This window comes from Lygodium microphyllum, chromosome 7 (genome assembly GCF_053477565.2).
Source record: "Lygodium microphyllum isolate KBCC chromosome 7, Lygodium_microphyllum_v1.1.10, whole genome shotgun sequence".
Classification (NCBI taxonomy): domain Eukaryota; kingdom Viridiplantae; phylum Streptophyta; class Polypodiopsida; order Schizaeales; family Lygodiaceae; genus Lygodium; species Lygodium microphyllum.
Window position 1 is genome coordinate 19,335,238 of NC_141141.1, and position 24,181 is coordinate 19,359,418.

A 24,181-nucleotide genomic window follows, 5' to 3' on the forward strand; every position below is an offset into this window, starting at 1 on the left:
TGGTTACTTGGAAGAAAAATTTGGATCTAAAGTTTGTAAGAAACAATTTCCCTAGTTTCCGAAGTATTATGAATGGACCACAATACCCAGGAGACAGTTTTGGATTTTATCTGCCGTTTTCATGGTTTCAGATTGCTTAGGCACCCTCAAATAAACTTGCTCTCCTTCCTCAAACTCAAGAGGTCTTCTATGTGGGTGTCAGTATAGCTTTGACTCTACATTGTGCCTTCCTAATGCTACCTTGTGTAATTTTTAACATTTCATATCTGCTAAAAAGTGTTTGGCGGCATGAACCTTCTCCTTCTCCTTCTGTAATCCCATGGCATAAGGAGCCCTAGAGACTAGGCTAAAACCTATACATCAACATGAAGGGACTGTATCCAGTTGAAAAGTGTGTGGCAATGTTTTGTGCGAATTGTACTTTATGTACGTAGTCTTTCCAATTTGTTTGCTCATATCCTTTAGGATTTGGTTAACCCTCTCCATTTTCCCATTAGTTTGCGGATGATCTGGCATTTTCATGCATTGGATTTTAGGGTGTTTTCAAAGCTCCCTTTGGGTGTGTGTATTTTCAAAATGTGTAGATGGCATCCTGGAAAGGAAACTTTTCTTGCATTTAATGGACTGGTAGATCTGATGCACTGGGCAATTCATCTGTAGGGGGGTTTGCAATGGACTAAAGCAGTCAACCCTCCATTTGCTCTTATTGAGCCATGAAAGACATAATTTTTGGCTGCCAAAGGAATATCTAGGGTAGTGGATGTACATGAGGGCAATGCTTCATTTTTCCCTCAGGCTCAACGTATCTATCATTTGGGACATCATTATCTGCCTTTTTGCACTCTTATTCATGATATGCTGCAGCCTTATTTACCAGTGAGCTGATGCATTTGTTGTTACAAGCTCTACCTTGGATTTCCATACACGCAAATGCACTTTTGCATCATATATATTCTTTGGTGCAGTTTTTCCTCAAAAAGTGTGTTTTACCCAGAAAAAAGAAAAGAGAATACTTCTAAATTGTAGAAGCTGAACATGTCCTCTTTTGAAGGCAGGTAACCATCAAAACTTTGTTTTGAAATTTTACCATATCTGGTATTAAAAATTGATTCACTTATTCTTCTATTAGATTGATCATGCTTATCTTGAGACTTATACTATGATACAACATAATTAATCTGCTTTTCATATGATTTTTTGGAATTTTAAAGCATTTCAATTCTCATTGCAGTTGCTATGCCAAGGTAGGCAACGTGGGTGAGATGCTTCATTTTTAATGGTTGTGGGGGATGCAGGCCTTTGTAAGCAGATGGCTCTTAGATATTTATTGGCTTCTAGAGAACGCTTTCAGTTGATGAGGTTGAACGCATCTACTTCACATAGAACATTGATTCTTCCAGACAAAGTTCGAAAGTTGACACCCTTTGCACATGACCCAAGTATCCTTACATATTATGGGGGTCGACACTCAAGTGTGTCTTTCCTGGATCAGAGAGGATACAGTACCCAGTTGTCAGAAACTGCCAAGTTTGCCAAGGATCCACAATATCTGAAAACCCATAGGGATCCTAGGTTTTCTGCAGTCAACGAGGAAGACATATCAGAATTTCAGAAAATTGCTGGACAGAAGGGTGTGGTTACTGATAAAGATGAACTAGAGTTTGTGAACACAGATTGGATGCGTAAGTATAAAGGAGCTAGCGAAGTACTGCTTCGTCCTCAGACAACCCAACAGGTTTGAAACTGATTCATTCTTTATATAGTGAAGGCTGAGTATGTTCATCAAATCATTCCTTATATATTAGGAGTATAGACACTCGGTGCATTCTCCAGTTCATCGTGAGCAACTTAAATGGCATGGCCATGAAGTCTAGGATCATCTTGCAAAATTTCTGAGAGTCAAGCAGGGAGTTTTCTTGTGTTCAGAGCACACTCACAAAATCAAGACCTTGTGTGATATGATGTATTTGCAGGGCTAAAGAGTCAAGACTCAAGCTCATCGACTTCTTTTTAAAGCCTAAGCAGCGTTTACATATACATGTATGGTACATAACACCTATCGGCCTGCTGACGTGCTTGCCTGCCTGCCTGCTGCTCGCCCACACATCCACCACATATCTACATACATACATGCCTGCCTGCCTACCAACACACCTCCCTACCTATCCTTCCACCTACCGACCTACATAGTATGCATGCACGCGGCACATGCATTCACTTTTTACGTAGACAAAAAAAAAATGGAGGATCTTGTGTGAAATAGTGTTTTGGAAGGCTCACTGACTAAGCCAATATAGCCCAAGCAGCTGAACCAACAAGCAACTGGGCGTGTGCATTGTGCATGCACCTACACATGCATGTGGATAAGCGCATGATTGTGCACAATTTATCTGGTGAAAACATGGTTTATTAAAAAAATTATGTACAAAATGAATGAGCTCAAGTCAAGCATAACAATATAATATCTGAAGCAATAGGAATACATATCTAACTAATATAGTGACTGTTACTTTGTATTTGTAAGTTTGCAAGTATGCCTTACACCAAACTCGTAGCTGGCATGAAGACAGGGCTGCAAATAATGTCTAAAAAGCATGTAAACAATGAAACTTTGGGCCCAAGGAAAGTACTCTCTGGGTGGCACAGAACTGCCCATAAATTCGACAATTGAGAAGAGTATTTACCAAAAAGTAAAACTTATTAGGAAACTTCTGTCTGAGTAAAATTTGTGTGGCTGAACAATACCACAGAGGTCACTGCTGCCTTGTTAGATGTGGTTACCATTCAGAGCCTTGGAGACATTGCATTCGGGACCGCCCCTAGCATGGGAGGTTTAGTAGGGACCCTTCAGTATGGTCTTTTTTGCAAGTTGAAGGAGAGATGATGTTGATTCCTGGAGCAGTTCCTTGGTCATCAACATTTGGGCCAGCGTTGGGATATGAGGATCATTGAGACAGTGTTGCTATTGATGACTCTTATTGGTACTCTTGATTTTTTACAATTTGAGCAGAAGGTCAGATAGAGATAGCAGATTATTAACAATATTGGAGCATGGCATATCTAGGAGGCCAGATGTAGATAGGTGATGGAGAAATAAAGGACTTCTTTGACAAGAGAGCATCACAAACGTTTTTTCAGACACTATTGAGAGGTTCTTGGAAGAACTCTGAGGAGATTTAGAGAGGACAAGGGAGAGGCAAGGATGCAAGAGACTTCACCAGAACCTTTAAGGGCCATTTTCCTTTCTTCACGACAAACATGGAGTGGTTGTGCAAGCCACCTCATGGCTCTTTCCCCCACCCCATCATTTGTCCAGTGTGCTTCCCTCTAGGAAGGCCTACTCTAGAAACCTCCTTACCTTTTGTTGCTGTATCCATAGTGGGAAGTTTTGGTTGCTCTGGATTCTTCCATCTTGGAGAACATTGTGGCATAGTGCCTTACATGAGCATCTCAATTGAAAGCTGTGACAATTTGGCATCTAGCTAATGTGCATACAACCGAAAGTTCCTAAGAGAAAAACTCCCAAAAAAAACTCTTTGCTTCAATGAGCAATTTGCTTTTCCAAAAATTTCTGAGCATGCATTGCCATCATCCTAAAAGCTTTTTTGATATGGAATACTTACATGCCTACATACTGCATAAGACGAACATAAAATATGTAGTTACTTGCCAAGTTATTACTGTTCTTGTACTCAGCTATATGCGATGGGAGTATGTAAATATCTTATGGTAGATTTGTATGATTCAACCATCAGATCCTTCCTTTTTCTAGTACTTTTGTACCATTACAGCACTTTCTCTTATAGACAAGCTATTTGTGCTCTGGATTTGTAAAATTTGTGATTTGGACTTGTAAGCACAACTTTATTTGGATAGGAATTTTTCTAGACACCAAAAAAGATACCTAGATTCACCTTATATAAGACTAATAATTTCGTGTGTTCACACATGTTGCGTTTATTATGAAAATTCCAAATGCATATTCTGACATCATATGCTGAGCTGTAACATCATTGGAATTTCATTTCCTTCCATCAGACACTCAGACCATAGTCACAGGAGATGGTTAGTTTTGGAATTGGGGATTGTGGGGATAGTGATTCCTCCTTGTTCTCTGGCCCACGTTGCAGTCTCATTTTGCAAAGCTGTGAGACCTCCATGTGGAGGAAGAGCTGTCTGAGATTTTGGGAGTAACGTGTCATCCTGAAGTTGATCACAACACCCTTTTAGATAATGGATGATGGAAGCCCCAAGCTCTACAAAGGTGGTCTATACCAAAGTGTGCTTTCCACTGGAGCCAATTGGTAGTTGCCCTTTGAATTATGCCAACTCATGAGGCTCCCAATAAGCTCTTAGATCTCGAAAGGAGATATAGCAAACTTGAAATCCTATTGGAATGGCCAAGGTGTCTAACCTGATGACAATGAGATCCCACGATGAGGAAAAAGGTGCAGATTAGTGGGCACTCAGAAGACATGATGAACCAAGAACTGAGTGCATTGTATTGAGGGTACCCTATAAATAGGCAAGAAATATTGCAATTGGTTAGAAGGCGATAACTGGTAGATGCAGAAAATTGAAATATGCCATATTGGTGGGCCAGTTGGTTGCTGTGGGAAAAGGACCAGCTGCCAAAACAGGGCCCAAAAATGTCTTGAAGCTGGACCTAAACTCTCAAAACCCCTCTCAGCAACTTTGTTTTAGGAACAACCCAAATGAGCTGAATTAACTTAATTCCTTTTCCCTCCTTTGCAAATGGATCATGTAAAAAGTGGCTCAACTCCTTCCGAACAAGCACGGGCCAACATCTAATGGGTGGTCCTTCATTGACTGAAGCTATTATCCCCCAAGTCACTATTGTAGAATCAACTATAGGATGGAAGACTAAGTTGAGGGCGCTCTTCTCTACACATCCTTTGGATTCCTATAGGCAATATCTTGATGTCTCCTTTGACACTTTGCAGCTAAAATAAGCTACCACAACTCTGCCATAAACAAGCCATGTGATGCCTACCAACGCCTTGTAGAGTGATATCTAAAGGAAGAGAGAGATCTTTCAAGGTCTGACGTTGTCATAATATCTTATGTCCTCCAAAAGTGAGCCCTTGCTAAAGAGAGTTTCATTGTGCTCCAGTGAGGAGCTTTTGTTTGATGCTTTAGAGAAAAGGTGCCCAATGTTGCTCTAAAGTGATGTCAATCCTGACATGGCATCCAAGATACCTCATTGAGGTTCCGTGAGGAACTCAGTTGTGCAAGCCCTTGTGAGGCCTCTGGTCTGTTTGTGGAGTGTTGCAGACCAAAAAGTCATATGATTTGTGAAAATTGATGATAATACCTGAAGTTGTGATACATGACTCATTTCTGCTTCAAAAGCTCTGAAGCTGCTCTCATCCTTGTCCAGACACATCAGTGTATCATTTGTGGACTCCATATCTGGAAGCTCTTTAAACGTTTGAATGACCATCTTGCTCCCATGGATATGTATGGGCATGTCTGTTAGATAAGAGCTCACGGCCTCCACTTTGAAAAGGAAGAGAAAGGGGCCAAGAGAGCAGTCTTATTGCGTTGATCTCTTGATGCTGATTTCTTCCCTCTAGCTACACTAACTAGGACCTGGCTATGGGTTGAAGGTTTTTTTTTGGTGGTGGGTTGGGGGTGTGTGTGCGAAATTCGTTGTGGCTAATTATATTACTCAAGAGAAAAGTAAAAGGAAGTACAAATGCTCAATAGTCTAGCTGGAGCTAAATGCGAAAGAGATCAAACATATACATGGCTTCTCAAGGCAATCTAGGGGAATGGGAAAGAGAACCCTTGGTGGAGGGGGTATTGTTGGCAGGTGTCATCTTCTATCTTCCTCTATGTCCTTCTCTTGGTTGTGAGTCTCCAATAGAATCTAGCAAGGACATTTGGATCTCTAGCACTATCTTTCAATCAGTCCTGTTTGTGACAGCAGTGTTCATCCCTGACACATTACATGGAGGTCTCCTATGATCTTGGGCACCTTGCTGCAGTTGTACATATGTATCCTGACCTGTGTTTCTGCTGCCTATTTGCCACGTGGCACCTCTCTTGCTGGTGGCTTATCTACTGTTGGAAATTGGACATTTATTGCAGGTTGTCAGCACTACGGCAGGCAGGTCAGTGTATTTTGATGCCATTAACTCGATTTAAGCAAGTCTGATTTGTATTATGATAGGTCGGCCAGTTTTGGACTTGCTTCCTATATATAGGGCTCCTCATTGATGTCATTCATCACAGTTCAGCCTCTCTTTTGCCTCTGTTGTTTGTGGTCATGAGGCTGCTGTTAATGTGGACATTTTCCATCCTCTCTCCTCAGTCTAATCATCTTCTCCCTCCTGCTGCTGTCTGGCACCCCCATTGACGTGGCTACATGCAGGGGCTTTCCTTGTATGCAGTCCTTTTTAGATCTGTGTGTTCCTACATCATTCTCTATGTTTATTCTTCTCTCCCTCCCTCCCTCCCTCCCTCCCTCCCTTTGTGTGTGTGTGTGTGTTTGCTTCCATTTTGTGCACTCACATGGTATCATGCCAAGTGTGCATGAGAAAACCCTCTTTTATTGCTGCATTTTCCTTCCATTGCTACTGCATTTTCCATGCTCCCTTCCAGGCTTGATTGTGTCCATGGATGCCTGGAGGCTGCCTCCGGGATACGAATGGTGTGGTTTGTGGTCGGAAATACCTCTTCTCCAGTGCAGCAATCTTTGAAGCTTTGAAGGAACAACATGTTGGATTGCTATGACAGGAAGGATTCTTGGGCTTGGGAGGACTGTTGAGATTGTGATGATCACTGTGAGGAGCATCATGTTGGTGATTGGTCCCCTACCCCCTGAGCCTCTTGTGCCCCTTTTGTTGTCCCTTCCCTTTTTGAGTTAGTTCTACCTTGACTCACTCTCATGGCACCCTTTGCTCATGTGCATGCCCTTTCCAATCTTCCCCAAGACCAGAAGCTTGATGAGACCATTTACATGCTTGAGATGTGCAAAGTTGAGGCCATCTTTGACACCTCCAGCCTCTGGGTGTTTGGTTTTGTCCCTCTATCTTAGTCTATTGTGGATCCCTACATGGGTGCCTCTGTAGATTCAGTAGCTCTTTGGGACAGGCTCAATACTTGTGCTTGTTTCTTGTTCTTCTTCAACTGCACTTATTCAATTCGTGTTAATATACCACTCATCTGCATTGCCTTGAAGATCTAGACCTTGTTGTCTTTTCTCGACCAGGCTAGGACCTTTGCCCATTCGATGACCCTTGAGATGAGGCTAAGACAATTACATGTCTCAGATTTCCCTACAATGAAGGACCATATCAACAAGATGTAGGAGATTATCAAGGCCTACAATGAAGGAGTGGCTCGGTTAGGCATTATAGTCTCCCAAGTTGAAGGAGTCTTAAGTTGACTATTTAGATGCGTATTTCTTGTACAAACCTAGACTTCATAGAAGAGCACCGATTGTGCTACCATATGTAGATAATCTAGGGATTGCAAAAAAAATGAAGAAAGTGTACAAACACAACTAACATAGTGTGAACTTAGACATGGACGAAAATGAAGAAGAGGATGATGAATGAATGCTGTGAGAAATGAATGAACGAGAGGAAGAGATACAACTAGGTGAGCTCAAGAAGCAGAAGGTAGCACTGTCTCTTGTGGGTGGAATTGGCCTTCGGTGAACCAAAGGGCAATGAACCTTCACTTGCAAGCACTTAATCTTTAAATTCAGAGTAAGAGACTTTGGACACAAATAAAGATTGCCCCCAAATCTTGGTGCTTATTGTGGTATTTCTTTATCATCGCTAAAATATTAATACAAGATATGTAGTGTTCTACACCTATCTTTAGTTGATCTCAGTAGCCGGGACCAAAAAATACCAAATCTGAACTGAAATGGCAATGATTCTATGGAGGCACAAGAAGACCAATCTTCCCAATACCAAATCTTGCCAAAAAAGTCCTATCCTGCAAAGTCTATTTCAACAAATTTCTCCAAAAAGTCTCTAACGACCGCAAATTGTTATAGAACAGCTTTGAAACCACTCAAGTGGTCCTAGAAGAACATTGTCCAGCCTACAATAGCTTTGCCCTGATCAAATTAGCCATCACCTAGCTCCAAATAGTCATTGATCAGCTCTACACAGCATCACCCTCCACTGGAAAATGCACCCAGCCTTGGGAACCCCACGATTGGCTCAAGATTGTTGGGTTTCACTCATGCCTACGCTCATAGAGGAGTGTCGGTGATCTTTAGTAGGACATTGTCTTGATGACTTTCTTGTGGCTTGGATAATCTTCCAATGTCCAAGTCGCATTTCGGTCAATACTCTCGAGCTCCTTCTCCATGGCTGCTCGCCATGGAGGGTGTTGAAGAGCCTCCTGCCATGTATCCGGCACAGAATGCGCTATGCAATCAGCTGTAAACAATGACACAAATGAGGCATGAGGAGCAAGCCGGGCAGATCTTCTAGGTTCCTCCGTCTATCCCTGAATCCCGCAAGGTCTGCTGGTACTAGCGAGGTAACGGGTCGCACAAAGGGGGCCTAGGAACTGAAGAATCTGTGGGAAGGTTAGGAGTGGAAAGTAGACCAGGCTCAGTAGGCACGATCTCCGATGATGTGGAAGAAGGAATCGGATCGGAATCCGGTGCAGAAGATTGCACAATATCCCTCTCGTCAGAGACGACATCCCGCCTAATGATCACCTTGTTTGTACGAGGATCGAACAAGCGATAGGATTTTGCCTCAGAGGAATATCCCACAAAAATAAGAAGATCAGCTCAGGGAGTGAGCTTTTCTATCTTGTTGTTAGGCGCGTGTGTGTACGCACGACACTCGAAGACTCTGAAGTTGGAAATAACAGGCCAAGAGCCAAAGAATGCCTCATACGGAGTCTTCTGAGGAAGAGCCGCAGTCGGGCACCAGTTAAGGATGTATACCAAAGTATTAACAGCCTTGACCCAAAGGCTCTCAGGAAGCTTTGCTGAGAACAGCATAGAGTGTGCCATTTCCATGACTGTCCGGTTCCTACGCTCTACAACTCCATTCTGAGAAGCGGAGTTGGTAGAGGTGAGCTGGCGAGAAATGCCATGCTGTTGTAGAAACTCGGAGAACTCGTGGGAGATAAACTCACCACCGCTATCACTCCTCATGCAACCGACACGACGACCAGTTTGGTTATGAACCAGCAGCACCCAAGCAGAAAAGTATGTGAAAGCATCGGATTTATGCTTGAGGAAGTACACCATAAGTATCTAGAATGATCATCCACTATCAAAAAGAAGTACAGTGCGCCATTCAAGGCAGCAGTGGATGTCGGCCCTCAAAGATCGACATGAATCAATCTAAGAGGCACCTCAGCTCTATGAGAGGATTGCTAAGGAAATGGGGTACGGTGCTGCTTCCTGAGCTGACAAGCTTTACAAGCATCTCGAGCGAGCTTCAGGCATGGAAGGCCCTCAAGTAGTTCACGGCGTGACAACTCATAAAGTGAGTCATAACCAAGATGCCCTAAGGGAAAATGCCAAAGACGCTCATTGTTCGGAGGCTCCCAAGAGATGGCTAAGGCCTGGAAGCTATGGAACACGGAGCCCTCGACTGTCGGCTCAATCAGAAAGTGTGCCATGTGGTATAGGCCATTAGGCTGTGCCTCACCACGAGCAATCACTAAACCAGTTAGAGAGTCAAGCATCTCGACTGTGGTTGCTGTAAAGAAAACCGCTCGCCCCAACCGGCAAAGCTGCTGAACAAATAACAAGTTCATCCCAAGTTGAGAGACATGATATACATTGTTCAGCGTAGTCAGATCCGGACCCTTATCAGTGGCAAAACTGGTGCAACCTTGTGCCTGAATCTTGACCGAGGAGTTGTTTCCTACGCGGACCCGCCCGGCTGCAGGGGCTCGGGTACGGAGGATATCCTCTATAGGAGTCATGTGATGTGTAGCTCCACTGTCCACAATCCAAACGGGAGCTGAAGTGCTTGGCTGTGTCGAGTGGGCCTCTGCAGCGGTAACCTCGTGGGGAGGCAACTCACAGACATGTGTCAGATGGGAGAGGATCGAGGTGCAGCTTAAGTGCAGTAGACAGTGTGAGAGTGAGAGACAGAGTTGAGCACGATACCCAATGCAATAGTACTGAATAGAGTGTAAGCTGAAAGTACAAATGATAACCCTTATACCTTAGGGTTATAAGGGGCTGTTCACACCCGAACACAGTAAGTGCCCGTAAGTGTGCACCACAAGTACATACAAAATAGTACACATAATCTGGGGGAAAAAACCTCTCCTACCGAGAGTAAAAAGTGCCCCACTGTCCTAGTGATCACCCGCACACTCCCATATGAGCGTAGGCGTAAGTAAGGCGTGTGAGATACCCAACAAACCCCCCTGGAGTGAAGAGTGATCAAGTGTACAAGGATCATCCGTCACCAAAGGGCGTCAAATTCAAAGCATCGCGAAATGCTTCAAATTTGTCTCGTGGAAGAGCTTTGGTGAAGATGTCTGCCACATTGCTGGTGGTAGGACAGTAGACAAGGCTGATATCACCTGCATGTAGCCTCTCTCTGACAAAGTGGTAGTGAATCTCTATGTGTTTCGTGCGAGCATGAAACACAGGGTTCCGTGCCACTGCAATGGCACTCTGACTGTCAGTATATAAAGGAGTAGGCTCCGTAACAGATACATCCAAATCAGCAAGTAAGCGTCTAAGCCATACGCACTCAACTGCAGTAGTGAAGGCTGCCTTGTACTCAGCTTCACATGACGACGTGGCAACAGTGGATTGTTTCTTGCTAAGCCAAGAAATGCATGACGAGCCAAGAAAGAAACAATTGCCACTAGTGGAGTGACGAGTATCAAAATCACCAGCCCAATCAGAGTCACGGTAAGCATGTAACTGCAGTGGTCCCCCCTTGGCATAAAGCAATCCAAGAGCTCTAGTACCCTGCAAGTAACGAAACACACGCTTCACAGCTTGCCAATGCGACATACGAGGCTGATGCATGTACCTGCTCAAAACTGAAACGGCAAACTGTATGTCTGGCCGAGTGTGGCATAGATAGATGAGACATCCCACTGCTGGAGCATAAGTATGGATATCAAACAAATCACTGTCATCATGTAATGACAGTTTGAGCCCAGGTTCCATGGGTGTACAAACTGGCTTGCAATCCTGTAAGCCAAACTTCTCAAGAAGTTGCCCAATGTACCTTGACTGACATAATCCAATGCCTCTAGCATCATGTACAAACTGGATGCCCAAGTAATAGTGCAAAATACCCAAGTCAGACATGTCAAAAGTTTGCTGTAAATTATTTTTGAATGCTGAAATCTGATCAGCACGTGTTCCAGTGAGCAAAAGGTCGTCTACATATAGACACAAAATCAGCATGGATCCCCCCTCTTTATGTACATAAAGGGTAGACTCAGATGGGCTGTTTACAAACCCCTGACTAAGCAAGAAGGCATCTATCTTTGCGTACCAAGCTCGTGGAGCTTGTTTCAAACCATATAGAGCTTTTTTCAGCTTGCATACTAAATTTTCTGAGCCTTCAACTGCAAAACCAATGGGCTGCTGTACATACACTTCTTCCTGAAGTTCCCCATGTAAGAATGCAGTTTTTATATCCAGCTGATGCACTTTCCAACCAAAATGTGCAGCCAAGGCAATCATAGACCGAATGGTCGTCATACGGGAGGTAGGAGCAAAGGTCTCCTCATAGTCAATGCCCTTTTTCTGTGCGTAGCCTTTAGCTACCAGCCGTGCCTTGTACTTATCTATGGATCCATCTGCATTCCTTTTCAATTTGTAGACCCATTTCGTACCAATGGCACGCTTGCCAACTGGCAAAGACACCAAATCCCAAGTATGATTCTTATGAATAGAATCCAATTCAGCTTGCATGGCTGCCATCCAATGCACACTATGTCGTGCATCCTCAAAACATTCAGGCTCCTCATTATCATGAGTACATGCTGCCATAACAAACTCCATGGAATGTGCTGAATCATGCAGTCGAGTTTGCCTTCGAGTACGACCAGCCAAGGGTGTTTCCAAATGACTATCTCTCATAGTCTGCGTGTACCATCTAGGCACATGTCTTGCTTCCTGACTGTGTACAAGTTCCTGCTGAATTTCAGTTTCAGCAATGTGCTGATTTACTGCATGTTCCATAGGAGCAGCTGGCTGAACATTAGGTTCATTTGCTGAAGTACCAGCTGAATCACCAAATGTGATGGGCAGCAGCCCTTCAAAGACATCACGGGCAGCCTGATATGTATCAAAACCAGCCAAGGATAATTCTGATTTTTCATCAAATACAACATCCCTGCTGACAAAAACCTTCTTGGTCACGGGATCATAGAGTCTGTAGCCTTTGCTTTCGTTGCTATATCCCATAAAGATGCATTTTACAGCCTTGTTGTCCAACTTCTTTCGAAGTACCTGTGGAATATGGGCATATGCAAGACACCCAAAAGTACGGAAGTGGCCAACAGAAGGTTTGCGGCTGTGCCAAGCCTCAAAAGGTGTGACGGTTTTCAAGGCCTTGGTAGGGCATCTGTTCAAAATGTGGCAAGCGCACATGACGGCTTCCATCCAAAAACTATGAGGCAAACTCTTTGCCTTCAGCATACATCTGGCCATCTCCATGAGTGACCGATTTTTCCTCTCTGCTACCCCATTCTGCTGTGGAGTATATGCAGTAGTGTACTGATGGATAATGCCCTTCTGTTGCAAATAAGAATTCAGCATAGAGGACATGTATTCCCCCCCTCGGTCCGAACGGAGAGTCTTAATCTTGCAACCAGACTGAGTTTCCACAAGTGCACTGAAAGCCAAAAATGCATCATACACTTCTGACTTCTTTTTCAAGCAGTAGACCCAGGACAAACGTGTAAAGTCATCAATAAATGTTACAAAATAGTAACAACCACCCAATGACTGTGTCTGCATGGGCCCACAAACATCCGAATGCACAAGCTGCAATCTGGCTGTTGCTCTAAAAGCAACATCACGGGGAAAAGAGAAACGATGCATTTTCCCCAAAATGCAACCCTCGCATAAATGCTCAGGAGGTCTCTCCAAGAGAGGTAATCCATCCAACATCTGAGTACGCTGTAATAGCATCAAGCTGCCATAGTTTACATGCCCCAAACGAGCATGCCATAACTCTGCCTCTAACATAGCAGGAGTAAGAGTGGATGTCAAATATGCAGACTGATCTACCGAAAGAGCATCCAACTCATATAACCCATGACACAGAGAACCTGTCAAGACCAATGTCATGTGTTCCTTGTCACGGACCATGCAACGGTCATCATCAAAGGTGACCTGTAAACCACAACGTGCCATAGAAGAAATGGAAAGCAGATTCTTCTTAATGCCAGGCACATACAAAGCATCCTGTAGGCGGAGAATAGAGCCATCAATGGCTGTAAGCTGAATCTCCCCAATACCACGAACAGGGTATGATGCATTATTAGCACACTGAACAGACTTCCCAACGGGAGGTGCACCAAGAGAAGCAAACAAATCTCTACGAGATGTGATATGCCGTGAAGCACCACTGTCAAAGAACCAAGTGTCAGCATCTTCTGTAGAGCTAAATGCTCTATCAGCCCAAGAGACATCATAACTGCAAGTGTAAAAACAATAGTCCCTGTCTGCAACAAAGGACGCGGACTCACTAGCAGTGGAAGGAGCTGCAGAAACAGACATCCCTGAGTCCTTCTTCTTCTCTTTGGCGATGCGCTTCCTGCACTCAGTGATGTAGTGGCCAGGCTTCTTGCAGTAATGGCATTTTCCTTTCTTGGCTTGCGTGCCCCCCTGTTTCTGACTTGTCTGTGAAGTGTTACTACTACCAGAACTCTGCGAAGCATTTTTCCCTTGGCTGTTTTTACCCTTCTGCCTTGACATAAAAGCCTGCTCAGAGGCTATACCATCCACACCACTGTTCCGTCTAGTTTGTTCCTCCTCTAGAAGCAAACTGACAAGTTGAATGAAAGTGATGGGCTCTTTCGAAATCCTCATAGTGAGGTTCAAGGCAGTATGAAAAGCCAAGTAAGAGGGAGGCAGTGAATTCAATGTCGTAGAAATCAGCTGCGCATCTGAGTAGTACTCATCCACATTCATGAGTTGCTCCCGCAAGTCCTGAATTTTGTTGAGATGATCCTGCATAGAATCACCCTCATTCATCTTTAGAGTCTCTAGCTCTTTCTTCAAGAAAGAGATGCGAGTCTCATTCTTTCCTGCAAACATCTGCTCCAATATCAACCAAGCTTCTTGTGAAGAAGCTGCTGAACGAATATGAGGAATGATAGAACGCTGAACTGCCAATGCAATCTGCGACATAGCCTGTGCATCCCGTGTATCCCAAGTTTTCTGAGCTGCAGTTCTTGGGGGAAGTGGCTGAGCGGGGTGAGGTGGAGGGGGCTGAGGTTGCCCTCTTGCACGTCCTCCTGGAGGAGGAGTAGCGGGAGCCACAACTCCCGGTCGTGCTTCCTCTCCACTGACATAATCCCACAAATTTTTGGCCACTAATACATTCTTCATCATGAAAGACCAAAGGGAATAATTGTTCCCATCCAATCGGTCTTCCTTGGACACATAGGTGAATACATCTCCTCCCTGATTTGCCATTATTTCCCAAAAGGTAATAGAGCAATGTCAATGCAGTACGGGCTGGAAATCTGCAAATTTCCAGAAATTGCAGCAAACACAAGTCTGCAATTAATGTGCAAAGGGTACTCTGTCAAAAAAAACTGTCACTGATGCACGCTTCCCAAGGTGCAATTAGTGCTCAGCAGCACTAAAACATCAAAAGCCCCAAAATTTTCTGCCCAAAATTTCTGTCACAAATGTCTGTTACAAAAGCCCCAAAATGTGCATTCAATGTGCCACAGACAGACACAGCACGTTTCCCAATGCTGAAAACTGAACCTGCTGTTCAGCACGTTTCCCAATGCTGAACCTGAACCTGTTGCACGAACTCCTGTGTAAAAGAAAAGTGCAGAATGTTACCTCTGCGTGTTGACGACGGGCACGATTCCCGAGGTAATGACTGCTGGGTACAGTCAGACTGACGCACAGGTACAGGCGTGCAGGTCCAGTGACACGCGCAGGCAGGACTGGGCGCGCGCTGGGCAGAGGAGGCGGTACCCAGGACTGGCTGGTGGAGACAGGTGGCGCGCTGGCAGCTGGAGCTGACGGCACAGGCTAGCTCAGCGCAGGGAGGCTGCGCAGGCAGACTGACAGGCGAAGGGGCACTCTGGGCAGACACAGGGCAGAGGACTCGCTGGGCAGAGGTGGCAGCACGCAGGTACAGGTGGCGCGCTGGGCAGGGCGGTGCTGCGCGCTGATTGTTGGAGCTGCACGCTGGGCAGAGGAGTCGTCTGGTGCTGCGCGCTGACGGACTGACAGGCGCAGGCAGGACTGGGCAGGAACAGGCGGCTGGGGCAGAACTGGCGGGGGCTGCAGACTGCAGACTGAAGACTGCTCTGAGCTGAGCTCTGATACCAAATGTCAGATGGGAGAGGATCGAGGTGCAGCTGAAGTGCAGTAGACAGTGTGAGAGTGAGAGACAGAGTTGAGCACGATACCCAATGCAATAGTACTGAATAGAGTGTAAGCTGAAAGTACAAATGATAACCCTTATACCTTAGGGTTATAAGGGGCTGTTCACACCCGAACACAGTAAGTGCCCGTAAGTGTGCACCACAAGTACATACAAAATAGTACACATAATCTGGGGGAAAAAACCTCTCCTACCGAGAGTAAAAAGTGCCCCAGTGTCCTAGTGATCACCCGCACACTCCCATATGAGCGTAGGCGTAAGTAAGGCGTGTGAGATACCCAACAACATGGACGAGACTCGCATCTGATGGCTCTATGGAGACGATATGGGCCTCTGCAGACTAGTCAGACAAGCCCTCTGGAGTTGAGAACGTTGTCGACTAAGATGGCTATGGGGTGGCAGTGTGAGTCTGACCTTTAAACTGCCCCTTGCCATCACCCTACCTCCCCTGCAGGGGGTTGCCCGATTGAGGGGCGGGGGTGTGAGACTTAGGCTTTGGTGCTGTGCCTCTTGCCTTTGATCGACACTCGTCGTCAAAATGGCCAGCCTTTTGACAATGTTGACAATATCTATTCTTTTTAGGTACATTCTGCCACCCAGGTTTGAGAGATTGGGATGTTCCTTGTGATTCCCTGGATTGATTTTGATTTTGATTTTGAGTTTGAGTGGAGGTTTGGTTTTGTTTTCCCTTCTCTTGTTACCCTTTCTGAGAATGAGCAACCAGAGTCCCCTCTGAAGAGGAATTCATATGAAATTGATCGAACAACCGTACGTAACGCAACAACTGACACTCAAATGCATAGAATGTACGCATAGTAGGTTTTGAAATTATGTCTTCCACAAAATTGAAGTATTTCCTAGGGAGTTTGTTTAGGAACAATGTGACCTGATCGTCAGAGGACTTAGGAGTCCCCGTAGTAGAGAATTCAATGAGGAGATGCCGAAACTCAGCCAACTTGACTTTCAAGTCATGCCGGTCAATGATTTTGAAAAGTTGAAGCTCATGGTCAAGATTAATATGACGGGTCCTATCCCGAGCCACATAGCGGTTAGTCAAGTGTGCCCATCGCTCTGACGCTAAGCCGAAATGCTGAAGCTGAGAATGAAACTCAGGCATTAAGCCCTGCATCAACTCCACAATAGCGGAGGCATTCCTAGCCTTCCATGAGTGGACAACCTCGTATGGAACAAGTGAGGGATCGGGTTGGGGTTCCAACCCCTGCACAAGATCCCATAGGTTTTAGGAGTCAAGGACATGTCTCATCAAGTTCGACCAAGTAGTAAAGTTTGACCCGTTAAAACGAGTCTTGTCATTAAATGCATGCTTGGTAGAAGACGAGCTAGAACCATGAGGTGTTGAGTAGGTAGGATAAGATGGATGTGGGGGATAAGATTATGAAGGGTAAGATGGTGGAGGTGGATGTGTCTGATAAGAAGGAGGAGGGGGAAAAGATGGGTAGGCACAAGTAGGTTGTGAGTGTCCAATGAGTGCCAATTGAGGCGTAGGCACTGGAACATGAATGTTTCCATAAGATGCCGGTGTATGTGAAGGCACTGGGACATGAAAGCCTTGTCCAAAGTGAGGCTGGGGCACAATAGTATGACTAGAAGGTCCACTAGGGAAAGCCATGGAGGCAAACTGTGGAGTTAATTGATCCACACTTGGGAGAGATTGGGGGGGATACCCAGGTTGCAATGATCCCAAAAGTGTGTATGAAGTAGGTGGAACACCACCCAACAGAGGTAAGGATGAGGTTCTAAAGGATGTGCTTATGTTTCCATAACCCCTCGGTGTGATGTGCGGTGTGACATAAGGTTTCTGAAATGGAAAAGTGAATGGTGTGAATGGAAGTGGAGAAGCAGCGAATGAATGTGGTGGGATGGGTGGGTTTTGAAAATGAGGTGCAGATGCATTTTGTTCATTTTTATCATTTAATGATTGGAAATGAAAATGTGAAGATGATGATACACCATGCAATGAAGAAAAAGAAACACCAAATTCATTCTGATTTTGTGAAGTAGATGTAAAAGAAGGAAGGGTAGAAGAAAAGGTACCTGGCTTTTTCTTATAATCCCTACGACGTGTGTAAACATACAAGAATTGGTTCTTAAGAGGACCTTTTCCGTAGTCAATAGACTGTACACTTTCTTCCACATGATCTCTACCAGAATATTGCAAAACAGAAGAAGTAAAAGAAGAAGGCACAAAAGATGAATCTAACGTACCTTGCACCGGAGTGGATGGAAGTGGATGAAATAAAGGAACATACTCTGGGTCTTGTTTTCCAACAGGGGGGCCCATCCCTGATGGAGGTCTCAACAGCCCTACAACATCATCAGACTTATGCGCAAAATTTGAAGAGAGAGATTTATGCATACCTTCATTTAGGAGATTTTCTTGAAGGGCAATCCTTCGATTGAGCTCCTCAATCTTCTTTCGTCTATAAGCTACGATCAGTTTATATTCTTCACAGGTCAGCTTGTCTAGCTATTCTTCCACGTAATCAGAAGTGTCATCCAGCATGTCGGAACTTTGTGGAGCAAGCTGATCAGGCCACTCTCGCTCGGTTCTTGGCATAGTTGGTTTTGGAGACTGAATCAGTGTTGTGTTCGAAGTCATTTGAACCTACTGTTGTTTTTGCTTCTTGTGAAGAGCTTTCAGATCAAAGGCCTAGGTTTCTCAGAGAGTACCAGGTTCTGATACCATGTTAAGAAATACCCTAACATAGAAACATAAACAGAAACCGTAAGACAAAGTACAGACTGATAAAAGAACACAGTTAGGGTTAGGTAATTCAGAGACAATGAACATAGTGAATAAGTGAAGTGATATAACTATTGAATATTACGATGCTCATTCAGTAAACACACTATGCAGTGAATGAATATTGAACCTTGAACTCCTGTATCTCAAGTATTAGGGCAGGGATAATGAGCTGGAGAGTGTATCGTACTCCGAACGGATCCCGAATCACAGCAAGGAAGCATCCGGATGTCGAACACCAGCAAACCCAGTAGTGAGAGGCTGGATCTGATGCAGATAGCAGTGAGGAGAGAGAAATACTAAAAACGCAGGCAAGATAGCCTATAGGAGAGAAAAAGATTGAAAGGCAACAGGACTGTGATGACGTGGCAGACTGTACGACAGCAAGTCTGCACAAGAATAGCGGTCGCCTGACTGAAATCAGCTCCAAACTGTGTGAAGAGGGGTGGAAATCAGGCGCAATTGATGGAAACAGCAATGGACAGCTTCGGCTGAGATGTCCTTCACGAATAGGGTGTGGGCAGCAAGCTAAAACACCTGAAATCTGCAAAAACGAGATTAAGGGAAGAGTGGAGGGCTGGCTGCCAATTTATAGAAAATTAGGGTTCTAGATCCTCTCCCACTTAACTCTCTCGATCCGCTCCTTGGCATTGTTTATCACGGCAAATCAGGGAGGTGATGTATTTACCTATGTATCCAAGGAGGACAGGTTGGATGGTAACAACTATGCACTTTGGTCTTTTATGATGAAGAATGTGTTGATTGCGAAGAATCTTTGGGAATATGTCAACGGTGAGGAAGTTAGGCCCGGAGTTGTGGCTCTTGCTACTCCCCCTCTAGCAGGACATGGATAACAGGCAACTCAGCTTGTTTAGCTTGCTTCACCTCAACCACTTCCCCAAAGATTAGCAACACAAAAGGCATGGGATACACGAGATGCACATGCCTTGTCCCTGATTGCATTGGTAGTTTAGTGGTCTATCATTTTTCGCATTCGGTCTGCAGCTTCTTCATGAGTAGCTTTTGGCTGACCTTGGAGCAGATGTTTATTGGTAAGAATGAGACCTGCATCTCTTTCTTGAAGAAAGAGCTTGAGATATTGAAGATGGATGAGGGTAATTCTATGCAGGATCACCTAAATAAATTTAGGACTTGCATGAGTAGCTTATGAATGTTGATGAGTATTACTTAGATGCACAGATGATATCTATTAGATTGAATTCATTGCCGCCCTTGTACTTGGCCTTTCATATGGCCTTGAACCTCACCATGAGGATTGCCCCACAGACACTTACTTTTCTTCAGCTGGTTAGTTTGCTCTTAGAGGAGGAGCAGACAAGAAGAAACAATGGTGTGGATGTTATAGCCTTTGAGCAGGCTTTTATGGCATGACAGAAGGGTAAGGGCAGCCAAGCAAAGAATGCTCTGCAGAGCTTTGGGACTTCAGGCACTTCATAGGGCAATAAGAAACAAGGGGGTACGAAAGCCAAGAAGGGAAAATGCCATTATTGCGAGAAACCAGGCCACTACATCACTGAGTGTAGAAAGCGCATAGTCAAGGAGGAGGAGTTGGGGATGTCTGTTTCTGATGCTCCTTCCACTGCTACTGAGTTTGCGTCCTTTGTTGTAGATAGGGGCTATTGTTTTTATACATGCAGTTATGACTCTTTTTGGGTTGATAGAGCATTTAGCTCTACTGAGGATGCATGCACATGGTTTTTTGATAGTGTGTTTCTAGGCACATCACATCTCGCAGAGATTTGTTTGCTTCTATTGGTGTAGCCCTAGCTAACAAGTCTGTACAGTGTGCCAATAATGTATCATACCCTGTTAGAGGTATTGGGAAGATTGTGCTCACAGCCATTGATGGTTCTATTCTCCACCTACAGGATGCCTTATTTGTGCCAGGTATAAAGAAGAATTTGTTATCTATTTCTTCTTTGGCACAGTGTGGTTTGTAGGTCACCTTTGATGATGATAGATGCATGGTGCAAGATAAGGAACACATGACTTTGGTCTTGACTGGCACTCTATGTCATGGGTTATATGAGTTGGATGCTCTTTCAGTTGATTAGTCGGCCTATTTAGCGTCCACTCTTATTTGTGCTATGTTACAGGTGGAGTTATGGCATGTTTGCATAGGGCATGTAAACTATGGTAGCTTGATGCTTTTATAGCATACATAGATGCTTGATGGGTTACCTCTCTTGGAGAGACCTCTGAGCACTTATGCGAGGGATGTGTTTTGGGGAAAATGCATCGGTTTTCGTTTTTCCGTGATGTTGCTTTTAGAGCCATAGCCAGGTTACAGTTACTGCACTTAGATATATGTGGCCCTATGCAGACAAAGCCATTGGGTGGCTGTTACTATTTTGTGACTTTTATTGATGACTTTACTTGCTTTTGCTGGGTCGACTCTTTAGTGAAAAAGTCAGAAGTGTATGATGCATTTTTGGCTTTTGTAGCACTTGTTGAGAACCAATTTGGCTGCAAGGTGAAGACTCTCTGTTTGGACTGGGGGGGGAATACATGTCCTGTATGTTGAATTTGTTTTTGAAGCAGAAGGGCATTGTTTATCAGTATACTACTGCTTATATTGCACAGCAGAATGGGGTTGCAAAGAGGAAGAATCGGTCACTCATGGAGATGGCCAGATGTATACTTAAAGCAAAAAGCTTGCCACATGGTTTTTGGATGGAAGCCGTTATGTGTGCTTGCCATGTTTTGAATAGATGCGCTGCCAAAGCATTAAAGAATATTACTCCTTTTGAGGCTTGGAATAGCCGGAAACCTTATGTTGGGCACTTTTGTACCTTTGGGTGTCTTGCATATATGCACACATTCCCAAGGTATTTAGAAAAAAGTTGGATAACAAGGCTGTCAAATGCATTTTTGTGGGGTACAATAGTGAGAGCAAAGGATATAGATTATATGATCCTGTCTCTAAAAAGGTATTTGTTAGTAGGGATGTACTTTTCGATGAAAAATCAGAATTATCCCTTGTTGGTTTTGACACATATCAGGCTGCTAGTGATGTATTTGAAGGGCTGTTGCCCATTTCATTTGGTGATTTAGGTGGAGTTTCAGCAAATGAACTTAATGTTTAGCTAGCTGCTCCATTGGATAATGCCGAAAATCAGCTCATGGTTGAACTGAATATTCAGCAAAGTGCTGAATTTGAAATTCAACAAGAGCTTCTGCACAGTCAGGAGGCTAGACAAATGCCTAGATGGTATTTACAGACTATGAAAGATAGTCATTTGGATGCTCCCATGGCTGGTCGTAGTAGAAGGCAAGCTCGTATGCATTTTAATGTACATACCATGGAGTTTGTTATGGCAGCAAATATAGTTGATGATGAGGAGCTTGAATGTTTTGAGGATGCACAACATAGTGTGCATTGGATGGCAGCAATGCAAGCTGAGTTTGATTCCATCATTAAGAATCAAACATGGGATTTAGTGTCTTTGCCTATCGTAAAAAAAAGCCATTGGAACAAAATGGGCCTACAAGCTGAAAAGGAATGCAGATGGATCCATTGACAAATATAAAGCAAGGCTTGTAGCCAAGGGCTATGCACAGAAGAAAGGGATTGACTATGAGGAGACATTTGCTCCTACCTCCTGCATGACTACCATCAGGTCTATGGTTGCTTTGGCTGCCCATTATGGATGGATTGTGCATTAGTTAGATATAAAGACTGCATTTTTACATGGGGAACTTCATGAAGAAGTATCTGTACATAAGCCCATTGGTTTTGTAGTTGAGGGATCTGAATACTTGGTTTGTAAGCTGAAAAAGGCTTTATATGGCTTGAAACAAGGTCCTCGAGCTTAGTATGCAAAGATTGATGCTTTTTTACTCAACCAAGGGTTCATAAACGACTCATCAGAGTCTACTCTTTACGTATGTAAAGAGGGGGGATCTATGCTGATCATTTGTTTATATGTTGATGACCTTTTGCTTACAGGGACACATGCTGATTAGATTTCAGCATTCAAACAAAATTTGCAGCAAACTTTTGAGATGTAGATTTGGGGTCTTTGCACTATTACTTGGGCTCAAGTGTGCACAGTGTGGGAAGGGCACTCATCTCAAGGAGAAGTGTTAGTAAAAGTACCCCCATTTGAAGCCAAATGAGAAGGATTGGAAGGATTTGAAGATTGTCCCGGAAATGACAAAGTCTGTCTTTGTGCATGTATTTGCCGAGGAGGATACAACTCTTGCTTCCTCCACTCAAGAGAAGCCTTGGCTCATTGATAGTGGGGTCTCTTCTCACATCACCTATAGAGAGGGTTGGCTCTAGGATCTGACTGCTAGGGGAGGCATAGTCACCATTGGTGACAACTCTACTGTTCCTTTTTGAGGAGTGGGGACTATTTCTTTGTTGCCAGATCTTCTGCTAAAGTTCTCTATGTACTGGATTTAGGTTTTAACCTATTGTTTGTTCATGGTCTTACACAGCTTGTTACCGTGGTATTTACATAGGATGTGGTGACAGTGGAGGATACTTCTACAAGTGCCATTCTTTGGACACGATCTCAAGAGGGTAGGCTTCACATGCTTACAGCCTTAGCCGCAAGGTCTTCCCACGATTGTGGCTGCTTTGGCATGCTTGTTATGATGATCTCAAATTTGACACTATATGACGAGCTTCTTGTAAGAAGATGGTGGAGGGACTTCCTGACTTCCCTCCTATTCACACTTTGTGCCCTAGTTGTTTGAGGGGCAAGTAGCACAGGCAGCTTCATCCCTAGGTTGCCACAAGGAGGGCTTCTACCATGCTTGAGTTGGTCACACCGACCTTTGCGGACCTATGGGCACGCCCTTCCTTAGGAAGGCCAAGTATTTGATGTTGATTATAGATGACTTTAGTTGTAATGTGTAGTCTTATTTTTTGGAGTACAAGAGTGAGGCGTACTTTCGTTTCTACGATTGGAAGGTGTTTGTGGAGACACAGACTACTTTCAAAGTTTGTGGCGTATGAATAGATCACGATGGGGAGTTTACTTCTAACCTCTTTTCTTAGTTTTGCAGGGACCATGACATTCGGGTGGAGTATACCCATGGTAGCGCCCCAAATGAGGCACCAACATATGCTCAGAATCCAGGCTGTAGAGTGGCATCTACAATGCCCGACCTTCAAAATCTGTAGAAACTCCTACTCTTCCACCCCAAATGAACATCCATACCCATCCATCAGGCACACAAAGGCTCTGCATCCTTACCATCTTCAAGCTCTCCCTCTTCCATTAGAACAAACAGGAATGTGTAAAGAGAAAGAGACAAGAAAGTTGTGCCCAAAGAGAGAGAGAGAGAAAGTCGTGGAGAGGAAGAGATAAAAGGAGAAAAGAGAGGAAGTTACAACTTCTCTCAACCACTTCTTTCTTCCCCACGACTCCTAAATCCTCCTTTTTCTTTATTACCACATTAATATTTGTACATTGTTATGTTTCTAAGGTTCAATGACCTTTCCAAAAGTAAGAATACCTAGTCTTTTTCCTTCTCAACTTGCATAGCATGTGTCATGACTTTATAGTAATGAGTCATGCAAATTTTACATAATGGTGTTATGATAAGAGCATAAATATTACAAAGGAAATAGCCAAATGCTAGGGATATGACGATGTAGTGTCTACTTCCGTGCCTTCTTTTTGCACAAATCTTGGGTCTATCATTTCTCCCACATTGAAATGTGAAGCGTCCTCGCGAACAAACTTGAAGAAGAACCACAATCATCTCTAGCAAAATCTTTATCTTTATCTTTGATATTCTTTTCTTCATTATCTTCGAACTGCCATTGGATAGAAAAGGAGATAACACACAAAAAGAAAAA

At 44.1% G+C, this 24,181-nt stretch overlaps 1 protein-coding gene across 6 annotated transcripts in view; it reads left to right on the forward strand.

The window, feature by feature from the left end:
- D2HGDH (FAD-linked oxidases family protein) overlaps nt 1–24,181 on the forward strand; it is a 204,358-nt gene that overhangs the window by 20,708 nt on the left and 159,469 nt on the right. For 5 of the 6 annotated variants that reach the window (XM_087681132.1, XM_087681131.1, XM_087681127.1 and 2 more), the window contains exon 2: nt 1,232–1,735. In XM_087681132.1, coding sequence (XP_087537258.1) covers nt 1,277–1,735 — 459 coding nt within the window. In that variant the 5' untranslated portion in view covers nt 1,232–1,276. The remainder of the gene's footprint in view (nt 1–1,231; nt 1,736–24,181) is intronic. The other variant, XM_087681128.1, reaches the window with a different exon arrangement.